We start from the raw sequence: 16,040 nt of genomic DNA, 5'->3' as shown, positions 1-16,040 counted from the left end.
GACCCAAGCATGACATCTACACAACTGAAACATCCGCGCAGTATGGAACGAACAGGCCCACAGAAGAAGACCAAGGCTTCCAAACTAGACGGTGAACCCATTACACTGACAGAGGGTGACCTATATGACATCGAAGACACAGTTCGCGAGGTCACTAGGGAAGCACTACAGGAAGCAATGACAGAGCAGCAGAATGTGTTGGGGGCCCTTAGGGCGCAGCTGTAGGAACTTCAGGTGTGGCCCCCATAGGAGGGAACGGTAGCTGCATACGGTGCCGCAGGTACATCAGTAGCAGAGCAGTTGCTGCGGGCCAAAATGGCTAACACCGTCGTGTTGCCGGAAGGAGCACTGATAGCGGACAACACAAAGGACAGAGCCGTAGTGGGCCAGATCTAGGGACTTGGCCTAAACTTGGTTACCCTTCCGCGGGACACATTATACCAGCTACAAGACGGAGCGACAACAGAACTCTGCGCTAGGGAAGGATGCGCAGTACAAATGCTCAGCAAACAACGAATCAACATCGAGCAGCTTAGTTTACAATGCGATGAAGCGCTGGCGCAGAATCAATAACTGGAGCAGATAGTAGAGGAAACATGTCGCCGCACTCTAGAGATAGAAATTGCGACAGACCTACCAGTTGGAGTGCGAATTCACAGATTGGATAGTGGATTCCATGAGGAAAAGGAGGAAGCAACGAGGATACAACAGGACCTCAACCTTCAAATTGTCGAACTGCGATTAAAGGCGCAGTCATCCATGCCCCCGGAAGTTCGGGAACAACGCGCTGGCACTATCCAAAAAGGGCTGGAGGAAATAGGACAGGCAGTGCAAACCTGTATGACTTGTTGGAAGAATCCATTGCGGTCCTCACTTCCTTGCAGGAGGACCCCACCATACAACACCTGGAAATAGAGGCGCGGGAGCTTCAAGTGCAATATGACAGTGTGCACGGAACGATGCAAATAGTTGTCCTGACCCAATGGCTAGCGAAGCTATAGCAGGCGAAGGCATTGAAGGAACAGGTGGATAGCGCAGTAAGTGCAAAGGTTGGTTCGTATACCAATCACCTCATATCAAACAACCCCAGGGTGTAGAAACCTGGTTCTAACACCCTCCCATACTACTTCGGGTGAGACCTCAATCCGCGCTCCACGAAATGTTGCCGAAAGGGCCAGTAGTACCAGGATTTGCTTGGCTTAATCACTTTTGAACCTAGGTCAGGCCCCACTAAGCCAATAATGCACACGTGAATTCCCTTCACTGAAGTAGCGTATATAAATCTGATTAAGGAAATGAACAATTTATTGATTTGTAAATATTGATTCACCCCCCCAGTATTATTTCCAACATTGTCAATCAACCATGCCTCATGATCTACATGTGTACTTGAAGAAGAATCTAATTACACATCCCCACCTTTATCTAAGGTGGTTTTCGCCTCTACATAAGGAGCATCATCAGATCCCTTTCCTTTCTTAGGAGATTTAGATTTATAGTCCCTTTTGTAGTGCCCTTCCTTTCCGCATTTCCAGCACACCTTTACAGGTTTTCCTTGAGATTTAGATCTCACTCTAGATTTAGATCTCCCACTTGAGGACTTATTTTTGTTTATGTTCCGAGACTGTCCTTGTACATGCAAGGCATCACAATTTTGGCCCTCCATATTTTTCCTTCTCATCTCCCCTGACAACAAGGATGAGACTATTTCATCAAAATACAAGGTAGTTTCACTGCTACCTATTGCAACAACCAAACTATAACACGAATCTGGCAGAGAACACAACAAACTGATGCATTTATCTTCATATGAAATTTTAATATCAAAAGATAATAACTTACTTACCACAGTATTAAATGCGTTTAAATGCTCTGTCACCGAGTCTCCATCTTTCATCCTCAGGTTATACAACTTTTTTGTATGAAGAAATTATTAACCAGAGACTTAGATTGGTACAAAGTCCCTAACTTGTCCCACAAAGCCTTCACTGAAGCTTCCCCTGATACATTCATCAATACTAAATATGAGACACACAATTGTATTGTGTTCTTTGCCTTCTGATCCAACTTCACCCAGTCTTCAGCTGACATTGATGTTGGTTTAGTACCTGGATCTACCGCAATCCACATCTTTATCCACCAACAGATCTTCCATCTTGAGTTTCCACGACTCACAAATCTAACCATTAAATTTCTCGATCTCTATCTTTCCACTGCTCTCCATCTTCTTTCACCACAAGAATTGATCCCGCAGATCTCCCACTTAACAAGGTCTACCATAGGCCTGAGCAAAAACTCCTCAGTAGTAAAGGTGTCCCTTGAAGCTAAAACAACACCGATACCAAATGTAGGTTTTATCCCCCTACATAAATTACATGCATACGAATTCTAAAAAGATAAAATAAACAATGGCGAGAGCATAAAATATAAAACAGATATACACAAAGATTTTCCCTTGGATCCCAAAACTGGGACTACCAGATTGATTTTTCATTATATTCCTTTCAATGTTACAATACATATATATACATGTGGAAGAATCTATAATCCCCAGTCCATTAACCCTGGATTAGAACATAACCGTAGTTCCCTTGACTGGATCTACAAAATACCATGGACTGAAAACTATGTGAAAACTATCATGCCCAAAATCATGCGCGAAATCAATGCACAAAACCATAGGTAGGTCCGCCCACCTAATATAGGGTCCAAAAACTTTTTCCCAGGCTGCTTCCCCAGACCTTGTGCAGGGGGGCTACCACCCCCCTACATACCCCCCGACAACGTACAGGGGGGGCCACCACCCCCCCTGTGACCCCCCCACGCATGGCCTAGTTTTGGAAAGAATATAACACAACCCAACAAAATAGGTTAAACATTAGATATCAACATATTGACACATTATTGTATCAATGTATCAACATATCACCATATTTACGTTATGGGCCACTGGTATATTGGCATACTAGAGCACCAAAACTAGGGAAAATGCACTTGTTATGGAAATATTGATATGGAAAGGCTATGATAAGACAAACAAGTTGAGGATGTGAACCATTGTGGGTGTGATGTATGGCCGAGGATTGCCACGTGTCAACAACATGGATTATATCGATGCTAATGTGTCCTTTAAGGGGATAAATCTTCAAATTGGTGTAACTTGTTACTTGGAGCTCAAAATGAGATGAAATTTATATTGTTGAAAAGATATCGACAAGTAGAAGGTGGTGATGGTATAAAAATTGTGATTTGAGATGATGAAAGAAAGAGAAAACTTGATAAACCCATATTCATAGTAAAATTTGAAATTTGGGTCTAATTATGCCCCACATCCCTAATGTAATATTAAGGAGTTGGGTTTGTTACACCATAACATACCCACTCACATTTATCTCCATTAAAAGGATTGTTGCAATTTTAGATCTAATGCTTGAATATTTTTCTTCTTTAACTCCTTAAAGTTCTTCTTCTAACCCTTTCCACATTGGAAATTATTGCTACTCATTATTATGGCATAAAGTGATTCACCTACTACTAAAAATGAGGTTATTATCATCCATATCTGAGTTGTTTTCCATTTGATTACTTGAATCTATGTCCAGGAGATTTTTCTTCTTCAAATCCTTCTTATTATTCTTCAAATTGAGTTCTATATGTAGATTCTAGCATTCCTCTTTTGTGTGACCATCAATTTTACAATGGTTGTAGTGGTTGTTGGGATCTTTGCGTGTATCCATTGTGCCTATTGTCTTTTTGTCCTCCCCCTCTTCCATTTATTCACTTATTTGGAATCGTATAGGTGTTCCTTTTTCTTTGACCCACTCAATTTCACGTTCTTGCTTTGACCCACTCAATTTCACTTTCTTCTTACCTATGTTTTTCATGTATTTTTCCTATAAACAATCCACGACCATCATTATGGGTTTGAGTAACATCAGTTGCTTCCCCAGATAGTTGTGTAAACCCCATAGATACTTAGGAGCTTATATGGGGCCATGGTAAAGAAAAACATTATTGTTACCATCTTCCTAAATTCTTTGGTGTACTCTTGTACACTCTACGCATGTCTTTGGCTAAAGTGATACCACTAGATCCATTGGTCCTCTACATACCCAATAGGGTAGAACTGGGAATTTACGAGAGTTTTGAAATCATCCCACTTAATCACTGGAGAATCCCCCTCTAATGTCAGGGTTTTCATCTAGCTTTCCCACTAATTGAAGGCATGGCTCTCCAGTTTTAAACGAGTGAAAAAAAATACATATATCTTCGTATATGTGATGAATGTTAAAATAAACCTCTAACTACTGCAATGAATTATTTAGTTTCAAAGTGTTAATCTCATCTTGATATGTCTTGATGTCGACCTTTGCTTCCATGTTAAACAGGGAATATGAATGGCTCACAACACTTGAATTGGGTTGTTCTCTTTTGATTTATTTCCTAAACTCCTTTAGTTCTTCATGATCCCCCAATTTTCCTTATAATATGACCTTTGAGTTGGAACCTATGTCTTCTCTAATTCCAATCTTGTTCACTAGAGGCACCATAAGGAGGTTCATATTATGGCTTACCTCTACAACCTGCTCATCTAGGCTTAAGAACCTATCCTCTACTTGATCTCTAGGGTTATTAATAGATTAGTGGACCATGGATAGGGTTTTATGACTTCCGGGTTAACTAAACTAGATCACCTATAACTCCCCATAATATACCCAAAGAAACTTACTCTTATGCCAATATGGTCAATAAACTTTTTGGATACTCCATTAGAAAATTGATCACACCATATTTGATAATAATTTATCAAAATATGTAGTACAAGGGTTACTTATTCCTTAGAATTTTATATTTACTAAGTTATTATTTTCTGCATATGCATTCAAAATAGATAAATGTAAAAAATAGAGAACATTTAAAGAAATCACTCATAAAACCAAAATAATGGCAACATATGATCTAGAAAACGTTTTTGTGGAAAAACCCTATAGGAAGGTGAGGCTCCTCTGCTCTCTCTTTCTTTGAATGGAAATGTTGCAAATACAAAATGTGAGAATCGTGGTATGTGGGTTTCTATAGAACACAATCCATCTCTATTTTTCCCTCCATCTATCCATTCTGAGCTACTCTACTCTACTATTGAACAAAATGCACTTGAATAGAATGGAACCCTCTTTTGTCTTAATGGCCTAGCTATAAGACAACCCAATAGCATACTAAGTGTTAAATTTGGCCCACTCTACCCTCAATATGTGTTATAACTTAACTCTTCTAGAGTCTCCTTGACCATGGTCATGTGGCTAGCACCTTTTCCATGAGTAATAAGGATGAAATGGCATCCTCTCAAATCATGTGAGAAAAACATGAAGGTCAACATTTAAGTGGAATAATTTTTACGTGTGGACTCCATTTGAGGTGTTTCTTATGTCATTGGAAAGGTATCTAAGTGTAGAATAACCCTATAGGAATAAAACTATTCAAAGTTTCCAGACCCCAAAAAACTTTAAGAAATACCCCAAATTGCATTTAGGTTTAAAACCCAAATTCGCCAAATTGGGACTCATTAGTAAAAATAGTCCTATGAGCTTATTGCTCGCATTTTTCTACTCTGAAAGAATCAAGATGGATGAAATATAACATACTGATCCAGTTGAATAAGTGTTATCATGGAATCCCCACCAAGGCTCAATGAAGGGCCATTAAAATGCACCACATTTTATTATTAAAAATACTATTGGAAGAGTTTTTTTACATAATTATACTAAGAAATTGAATCTTTGATTTAATGTTTGGTTATATATTTTTTGGTTGGATTTAATTAATTTATTATTAAATTTTTTTATTTGATTTCTCACAAAGTATCCCCACACAAAGTGGAAATTATATGCAAATGATAAATAAATTGAAATCTTGGAAGAGTGGGATGAAGACTCTATGGTTAGTAGATAATTTGACTGTCCCTATATAAAATTTTCAAAGTGGTATAGATGTTCATTACACTCATTAAAACAAAGTGGTATAGATGTCCATTATGCTCATTAAAATAAAGTAAACTAAAGACTCATGAAAGTTATACAGATATTCCTTGCACATGATTATTGAAGACTTGTAAAAGTAGTATATAGACTTAAAGGAATATACATATTCTTTGCACATGATCACCAAAGACTTGTAAAAGCAATATGTAGACTTAAAGGATTTGCACATGATTATTGAAGACTTGTAAAAGTAGTATGTAGACTTAAAGGAATATACATATTCTTTGCACATGATCACCAAAGACTTGTAAAAGCAATATGTAGACTTAAAGGATTATGAATATTTCTCAGAAAAAAATAGATAAAAACAAAAAATGCATGTATGATCAAAATAAGAAAATTGAAGACTTGTAAAAATGTAATAGATGGTTTATAATGAGGGAATGTTTTAAATATTTTGGTTCATAGTGGTTTTTTATTTGAATAAATAAATGGAAGATATACACTATAACACCAAGATTTGAAGATTTGCAAATATAATAAAGATTTGTAAATTATGAATTAGAATTTAATATATGAATTTGAATATATAATTATTAAAATTAAATAAAAAAAATATTTTATTTTTATTTTTTATAATAATTTTGATAAATTAAAATGTTTATCTCAATAAACATATTTTATATATTTATTTTAATATATCAAAAATTATATATTTATATATAGATAAAATTATTGAAAATAACAAATCAATAAAAATTAATATGCCATCAAAATTATATATCAAATTTTGATTTTTTTTTGTTAAAATCAAATAATATATTATTTTATATTTTATATTATAATTTTAATAATCATATTAAAAATATTTAATATATGTTTTTATTATAATTTTGATAATTCTGTTTATAATCATTTTCTTCAAATAAATATTAAGCATAGGAAAATTTTCTTCAAATAAATATTAAGCATTAGGAAAAAAGTCAAAAGTCAATAAGGGTCTAGTATAAATATTAAGCATTATGAACAAAGTCAATAAGTAAAGCTTTTCTATTTTATCTATTGAATATCATTTTATTCTTATTCCATGGACAAAATGCAAAGCCACTGATTAACATATTACTATTTTTATGGTAATCTTGATAACCATTATAAAATATTTTATAAATACTTTTTATTCATAATCATAATGAAGATAAATATAGACTGTTAGTCCAAATAAGTATGATGGTATGTAGAAAACATATGCTCTCGTTGTTAACCTATCAAAACCACATATTGACACTTTCACAGAGCCATTTACATTTGTTTTTGTGGGTGCTTCGTTTTTACAGAGCCATTTACATTTGTTTTTGTAAGTACTTGGTTTTTACAGAGCCAAATTAAAACGCCAAACAACCATGGCCGGCCTCTCTTTCGAATCCAAATTTCTCAGAACGTTCCTCTTCTTTATCCTACTTCTTTCTTGCAATGCCATCTCTGACGAAGGGAAAATCCTGCTGCAGATAAAAGAGAAGGATTGGATTGACAAGCATCATGTTTTGAGCAACTGGAATTCCTCTGATCAAAATCCGTGTGGTTGGAATGGAGTATTTTGTAATACTCCATTCAATGTCGTTGCTAAACTTAATCTCTCCAACGCTTCCATTGCAGGAAGCTTGACTTCTACTATATGTGGCCTTCACAATCTCACAGATTTGATACTGCAATCCAACCATTTCGGAGGTCCATTTCCCAATGGATTGTTGGCTTGCAACCATTTGCAGACGTTGGATTTGTCAGAGAACCTGTTCGTAGGAAGCTTACCGCATAACATCTATGCACTGAGTGAGTTGCGTGATTTGAACTTGAGATTTAACAATTTTTCTGGAGATATTCCACCAGGCTTCGGCATGTTACGGAACCTGAAGACACTGTGGCTGGATTTTAATATGCTGACTGGTTCAATTCCTGCTTTGCTCGGCAATTTGACTGAGCTGGAGAGCTTGGATTTGTCTAAGAATCATCTATCGGGCAACATTCCCGCGAGTTTTATGAGGTTGTCAAAGATGACAAAACTATATCTATGGGAAAACCAGCTGTCTGGAGAAATCCCGCATAATATTGACGGGCTGAGGAGCATACAATCTTTGGACTTTTCAACTAATCAGTTGAATGGAACTATTCCTGAAACAATTGCAAATTTGACCCATTTGGAAACATTGGCCATGTGGGAGAACAACCTCACAGGGTCCGTCCCTGCACAGCTAGGAATGCTTGTTAACCTCACAAGCTTGGATCTCGACAGTAACAAGCTTACTGGGCAGCTACCACAGAATCTGGGCACAAATTCTGATCTTTGGCTGGTTGATGTTTCAGAGAACAATTTCAGGGGTCCTCTGCCTGCACATCTATGTGAGGGAAGAAATCTTTATGCGTTGGTTATATTTTCAAACAATTTCAATGGGAGCTTGCAGTCCTTAGACTCTTGCAACAGTCTACAATACGCACAGCTGTATGATAACCAGCTAAGTGGTGAGGTTCCTCTGGCATTATGGAGCTCTCAAAACCTTATCGAATTAAAGCTCTATAATAATATGTTTGAGGGCCACATTCCCCAAGAGATTGGGAGGGCAAAGGAGCTGAAATGGTTACAGATTTCCAACAATCTGTTCAGCGGAATCATTCCTTCACAGATTGGACAGCTGAGTAAACTCGTCAACTTTAGTGCAAGCAATAACCGACTCTGGGGACCTCTTCCTGATGAACTTGCAGGTTTGCGTAATATCACTAGCCTCCAGCTTGATCACAATTTATTGTCTGGCGAAATTCCAAAAGGAATAATGTCATTGGCAGTTCTCTCTGAGCTGAATCTGGCGAACAACCAGTTAACGGGAGAAATTCCTGCATGGTTAGGCTCCATGTCAATTTTGGACTCTCTGGACCTGTCAAACAATCTACTGGAGGGCGGTATTCCTCCTGAAATGGGGAATCTGAGGTTGACCCTTTTCAACGTATCTGGCAACCACTTGTCTGGCACAATTCCACCGGCTTTACAGGTTCGGACTTTTAAAGATAGCTTTCTCGGCGATCCCAATCTCTGTGGTGATCCAGCTCTGCTTAGGGTCCGATCGTGTTCTTCAAAGAAAGGACATGCATTATTAATGGTAATTTTAGTCCCAATAGTAGCAATTGTGTTGCTTTCGTGTTTGATTTATGTAGCTTGTTTCAATACCCATACCAAACTCAGCAATTTCTTTATGATCAAACCCAGCCGCTCCACGCCTTGGTTTGAATGATGCGCGACTCAAACATCAAGTGATAGATGTAAATATAAGAGGGTTGCTGTGAACTGCTATGCTCTGTCAGGCACCTGCGTGTCGTTGGATTAGCGTGTCGTGGTATTGTGAGAATAGTCGTGGGTTGGATTAGGGTGTCGTGGTATTGTGAGAATAGTCGTCAAATGGCATGGGACCGTGCTTAGTTTTTAGAGTGCATTTCTTAATTAGTGTAATATCGCTAGTTTTCTAATGAGAATTATGTTGTTAGTGTTTAATGTAACTGATTAGCAATGTGAACTATATTGTTGTTCGTATTTTCCTACAGAGCTTTCAGTGGCTACTATATTGTTGTTTGTATTTTCTTTCAAAGCTTTAGTAGATATTTTAAGTATCTTTGCAAGTTTTTATTTCAGATTTCATTGAAAAAAAATGTTTAAATTAGAGGAAAAAAGTAATTTAATTTTAAATATTTAAATTTCATTTAAAATTAAATGTGTGAGTTTCAAATATAAAGATGATTTTATTGTATGCATAATTTAAAAATGTTCCAAATGTTTTACCTATGAAATTCCCTGCACCACCATTAAGTAGCTTAGTCGTTCTTCACCAAATATTCCTCTTCTTCCTGGGGCATCACTGCAATAGTTTTTAGTAAATATTGGGTAAATCCTATATATATAAAATAAAATAAATTATAATTTTATTTTAAATAATAATTATTATTATTAATGATGAAAGAAAGATTATATTAAGTAATTATATAGGTTTAAAAAATCATGTAAAAAAAATTAATCATGGAAAATTTTAACATGTAGATAAACCGTGTTGTACTATTATGGCTTATGAATAACACATGTTAAGGAAAACCATAATTTATTTTATATAATATTTATTATAAGTGTTTAGGTATGGTATTTTGATTATGTATTAGTCTGTCCAAAATTTTCTCAAATTTATCTATAATTTAATATTGGCAATTCATTTTTTATTTTTTTGCTATTAATTTATTTCTCTATAGGGGCATTAGTTGAGGTCTTATTATGGGTTGTTTAGTAAAGTCCATTTCTATTAGTCACTAATTTTTTGTTTTTAATTTTATTTCTTTTTTATTCAATTTTATTTCTTTTTTTCTATTATTTCTATTTTCATGAATTATAGTTTTTTCTCCATATTTTCAATTTAAGATGACTTATTATTATATTGAAAATATATTTTAATAAATTTAATTATAAAAATTATATATATTAATAAAAAATAAAACACACATACACTTATAAAACATATATTAAAGTATATATATGTTTATATAAACAATATTAATTAATCATATTTATCAATTTATGGTGATGGCATTCAACAATACAATATTTTACTAGTTTTATTTTTGTGATGAAACCTTTTTCTTTATTATTTTTTAGTTTAATTAAACTATATTTAAGTTAAGTACTAGCTACTATGTAACCTTTATTTTTATTATTTTTTTCAATTAATCAATTTAATTAAAAAACTCTTATTTTTAGATAAATAATTATCATTAAAAACAGTTTGTGAAGTTTAAATTCTTAACATTCATTAATAATTAAATTAATTTTTTTATTTCCTATTTCAAATTAAATATATCTATGATTTTTTTATTTTTAGAATTAATTGTCTCTGTGATATCTCTCAAACCAAGCAGTAACTCCAATAAGGCAAAAATGATTCGTGTGTTCTATTCCATTAGGTAGGTCTTAATTATATACATGAGGGAGAGACTGTTCAGTTCATCTCCCGATGACTGTTCATATTTCTTATTTATCTATTTAAATAAATTCACCCAATCACAAGGATTAGGTGTCAACATTCCCCCCCTTGATCTGAAGGGATGTTGGTGAGTCCAAGCATCATTTTGAATCGTTCAAGCTTTTCTCTTCCAAGCGCTTTGGTGAAGATGTCTACAATTTGCTCATTTGTGGAACAATGACGAAGATAGATTGTTTTGGCCTCAACATGATGTCAAATCAGATGATATTTAGTATTGATGTGCTTCGTTCGATCATGGAACTTTGGGTTCTTGGCCAACTTTATTGCATAGGTATTGTCAATCATTAGTGGAGTTGATTGTACTTGTTTTACCTGCAAATCTTCAAGAATTTTCCTGAGCCACACAATTTCTTATGTTGCTTCAGCTGCTACCATGTATTCTACTTCTGTTGTGGAATCTACTGGAACTGATTGTTTGCGTGATCTCCAGGAGACAGCTCCTGATCCAAGACTCATAGCTATCCTGAAGTTGATACCCCAGTTTCTTTGTCTCCATCGAATTCTGAATTAGTGTATCCAATCAAGCTGAAGTCGTCCACCTGTGTATACTTGATTCCAAAGTCTTGAGTTCCCTTCAAGTACCTTAGAACTCTTTTTGTAGTAGACCAATGTCCCTCACAAGGCTTTTGCATAAACCTGGAGAGGATTCCAACAACAAACGAAATGTTTGGTCTGGTAGTAGTTAGGTAGTTGAGACTTCCTACAAGCTGTCTATACTTTGTTGCATCCTCAAATTCTTTTCTTTCAATAGATGTGAGCTTTAAGTTTTGTTCCATTGGAGTAGTAAGAGGATTTCACTCTGTCATGCCAAACCTGTTCAAGAGATCTCCAATGTATTTCTTTTGAGAAAGAAATATGGACTTCGGATGTTGGGTTACTTCAATGCTAAGATAGTAATGAACATAGCCCAAATCAGTGATTTCAAAACTTTTCCCCGATTCCTTCTTTATGGATGCAATGTAGCTTTCATTGTTCCCTGTCATCAAAAGATCATCTACATATACCACAAGATATACAATTGTTTTGCCAACTTTCTTGACAAATAAAGTTGCATCATCAAGATCATAATGTTTGAAATTGAGTTTCAGAAGATGCTCAATTAGTTTTTCATACCAAGCTCGCAGTGCTTGTTTGAGGCCATACAAGGACTTCACCAGTTTGCATACTTTATGTTCATGTCCTTTCACAGAAAATCCTTCAGGCTGGGACATAAAAACATTCTCTTTTAGATCTCCATTTAAGAAAGCAGTTGTTACATCCATTTGGTGGACTTCCCAACTGTTCTAAGCTGCTAGTGTAAAGAGTGTCCGGATGCTAGCCCATTTTGCTGTTGGGGAAAAATTCTCCTCATAATCGACCCCTTCCTTCTGTGCAAAACCTTTTGCCACAAGCCTAGCTTTATGCTTTTCAAGTGAGCCATCAGCTTTATACTTGCTCTTTAGACCCACTTGCAGCCAATTGGTTTGATTCCTAATGGAGGATCAACCAGCTTCCAAGTGTCGTTCTTTATGAGGGCATCATACTCCTTTTGCATTGCTTCTTTCCATTCATCATGAGAAGCAACTTCTTTGAAGGAAGTTAGTTCAAAATCTGTAGACAAGTTAAATTCACAATCATAAGAAACATCCATATCAACAGGTGAATTAGAATCATCCACATCACCTCCATTTTGCCAGTTTGAATTTCTAGTTCCCGTCTTTCCAACTTCATCAGGATGAACACTTTCAAGTGTCTTTGTCAGCCACTTTGGGGGGCCTTTTTCAGATGGTCTAGGCTGCTCCATTGATTGAGTTGGGACTGAATCAAGATTGAATCTCCCAATTCTATCAATCACATCACTTAAATCATCATTCGTTGTTGGAGTTTCATGTGAGGGAGAGTGTTCTTCAGAAGAAGATTCCACATGTTGATCTAGTATAGGAATCCCCCCTTCAAGATGTGGAATCTGATTATCAAATTCTTGAAATTATTTTGCTTTTGCGAATCTTTCCAAGCAATCAAGTTGCCGCTCAACAACATTGTCATTTTTGGATGATTCAAGAAAAATTACATCTCTAGATACAACAAACTTCTTATTTACTTCATCATAGAGGCGGTATGCTTTGGAGGTGTTTGAATACCCCAGAAAGATACACTTACGACTTCTAGCACCAAGTTTATTTCTATGTACCTTTGGTATCAAGGCATAACAGGTGGAACCAAAGGCCCTAAGATGCTTTACCGAAGGAACATATCCATACCACATTTCATATGGGGTCTTGTTTCCTATAGCATTAGATGGACATCTATTATTTATATATGTAACACATAGAACAGCATCAGCCCAAAACATTATCTTTACATTTTTTAAACAGAGCATGGATCGTACCATATTTAAGATTGTCTTATTCATTCTTTCAGCTACACCATTCTGTTGGGGATTATAAGGCACAGTTGTTTGATGTTTGATCCCATGTTGGCGAAGATAGTTTTCAAATTCATTTGATGTGTATTCTTTTCCATTATCAGTGTGAATAGACCCAATATGAGTTTGTGCATCATTTTCAATCCATTTATGAAAATTCTTGAATGTTTGAAAAGCATTAGATTTGTTCTTCAATAAATAAAACCAACACATTCTAGTGTAGTCATCAATAAATGTCATGATATATTTATTTCCATTTGCAGAAGGAACATGCATTGGACCACATAAATCTGAATGAATGAGTTCAAGTTTTCGATGTGCTCTTGAATGTGAATCATGAAACACTGTTTTCTATGCTTTCCTAGAATGCAAGCATCACATTGCTTAAGTTTCCTAGGAATTGTAGGCAAACCAGCAACACCATTTTTCTTCAAAAAGCGGAGACTATCATAGTTCAAATGTCCAAATCTAGCATGCCATAATAAACTTGATGGAAGCGCACCTTCTTCATGATGAGAATTGTATGAGAAATGTTGTGCACAAGCAGAGGTTCCTTGCAGCTTGAGAAGCCTTTCTTCTTCTATTCCCCTCATGACAAGTTTAAGCCTGATTGTGCTAAACCCTGATGGCTTTATTTTTGATTGGTCTGCAAAGTATACTACTCCATCAACATTGTTAGTGAAATCTTCAAAAAAATATTTTCTATGAGTCATGTGGCAGGTTGCTCCTGAATCAAGCAACCAATCATTTTTCTAAGAAGCAAGTGAAGCATTAAATAAATCTTCATTTACTCCAATGTTACATTGTGCCACAACATAGTGAGCAGATTCAGGTGCTTTACCTTTGTCTGTATCATCAATTTTACCTTTCTGTTGGTTTATTTTCTGCTCAATTTTGTCCCATAGAAGCTTGCATGTAGAAGCATCATGTGATCCATTTCTTTTGCAGCTTATGCAATGTAAATCTGCCTTTTCTCCTTGAGAATGTCTACCCCCCGCCTCTGAAATTTCTTCCTCTTCCTCTTCGAACACCTCTTCCTCTTGTAGAATCTTGAGCAGGATGCTTTTCTTTATGAGCAAGGCACACAGCCTCTTTAGAAGTTTCAGGGGTTGTCTTCTTTCCAAAAGCTTTCTCTCTTTCAAAATTTTTTTTCACAAGAGAGTCAAAGGTGATATCTTTGAGATTTCCATTTGCTTGCAATGACTCAAGATAATTGGAGTAAGTAGGATAAAGTGCCTTGAGAAAAGAAATAAGAGGAATATCCAATTCAACCTTAGTGGATTTGATATCATGCATTATAGACTTTACTTCAGATGCAAGAGCAAGAGGATCATTATTTTGCAGTTCAAGAGTGAAGAGTTTAATCATGAGTTGAACAACTTCAAGTGCAGAATGTCAGTCATAGAGTTCTTTAAGATTTTGTAAGGCTTCAAAGGCAGTTGAATATGAAGAAATATGGCGACTCACCTCTTCATTTATAGATGCTGCGATTAATGCATAAGCTTTGTTGTTCTTGTTTTCCCAAATGACGAGCTTTTTGTCTGAGGTAGGCTGTACTGGTTCATTGTCTCCGTCTCCAACACACACTCCTTTCCACAACTCATTGAAAATGAGGGTGTGTTTTATCATTCGGGACTATTCAGGATAGTTCTCCTTGCTAGTGAGAATTATTCCCGCCATGGATATGATTGAATGCATTCTGTAAAAAAGAAATATTTCTGCTGATAGAAAAATACTTCTGCCAATATACAGTAAAATTGTACTCAAAAGGGCATTCTCAAAATATTTCAAATCCCTTCCTTATATACCCATATGGATGCCAATACCATGCAATCAGCATACCAAAAATAAGGGGCTCAATACAATTCCATGTGTTAAACAGAGTTAAGAGTACACATTTTACATGTCCAAAAGTCTTCAATGTATATACCAAAAAAATTTTATGCCAACGATAATGATATCATCTCAAACACAAAAAAACACATGAATTTTATGTGTTTAGATTAGCAAAACCCTGAAAAAAAGCTCAATTCGCTACCCTAAGCAAATGCACTACTTCGCATCTTTAAAAATGATGGAGAAAACTGGCTCTCTCACTCACATATATACCATCCAAAAACTTTCGAATATCCTTCTTCTTCACATGACATTTCTAATTAATCAAGGTAGCAGATTGAGATACAAGTTCAATATTATTTCAAAGTTACTCTGTTCACTAAATCATCACCCGGAAATTGGTCTCTTATCATTTTCTTGAACTGGAGGAAGCTCACCACCAATTCCAAAATGCAGGCATCCAGATCGACGACAAGCTTGCTGTCGAGCTGCAATTTATCCCTTAGGGCACTCCACTCCTCCACAACCAGAGGAGTTTCGACCTTGAATTCCTTCAACTCGCCTTGGTTAGCCTTCAGCGTTGCAGTTGTTGTTGGTCAGCAGCGTTCTGTCAGTCCAGTGTTAAAAAATACCAGAGCAGTGACAAACATGAAACAACGTTTATATGAATCGGTGATAAACAAAATGCCCTTCAACTCTTTCAGTATTTTTTGGAACATGACACTGCAATAGCAATATGACTGCAAAGTGATGGTTTGA

General features: G+C 35.8%; 1 protein-coding gene across 1 annotated transcript; it reads left to right on the top strand.

Annotated features, from left to right (window-relative positions):
• The first annotated feature begins 7,245 nt into the window (after positions 1-7,245).
• Positions 7,246-9,517, top strand: LOC149181184 (uncharacterized). Its single transcript, XM_089418283.1, has one exon. The coding sequence runs from the start codon at positions 7,379-7,381 to the stop codon at positions 9,254-9,256; it is 1,878 nt and encodes a 625-aa protein (XP_089274409.1). The 5' UTR covers positions 7,246-7,378; the 3' UTR covers positions 9,257-9,517.
• Positions 9,518-16,040: the final 6,523 nt, after the last annotated feature.

This window comes from Pinus tabuliformis, chromosome 3_2 (genome assembly GCF_031772625.1).
Source record: "Pinus tabuliformis cultivar Carrire ecotype Pingquan chromosome 3_2, CPIR1, whole genome shotgun sequence".
Taxonomy (NCBI): Eukaryota; Viridiplantae; Streptophyta; class Pinopsida; order Pinales; family Pinaceae; genus Pinus; species Pinus tabuliformis.
The sequence above is the reverse complement of the archived record's forward strand: the minus strand, read 5'-3'. Positions and strand labels throughout refer to the sequence as shown.

Bases quoted from the DNA above. Each gene is read 5' to 3' on its own strand.
- LOC149181184 (XM_089418283.1), top strand. From the start codon at position 7,379: ATGGCCGGCCTCTCTTTCGAATCCAAATTTCTCAGAACGTTCCTCTTC.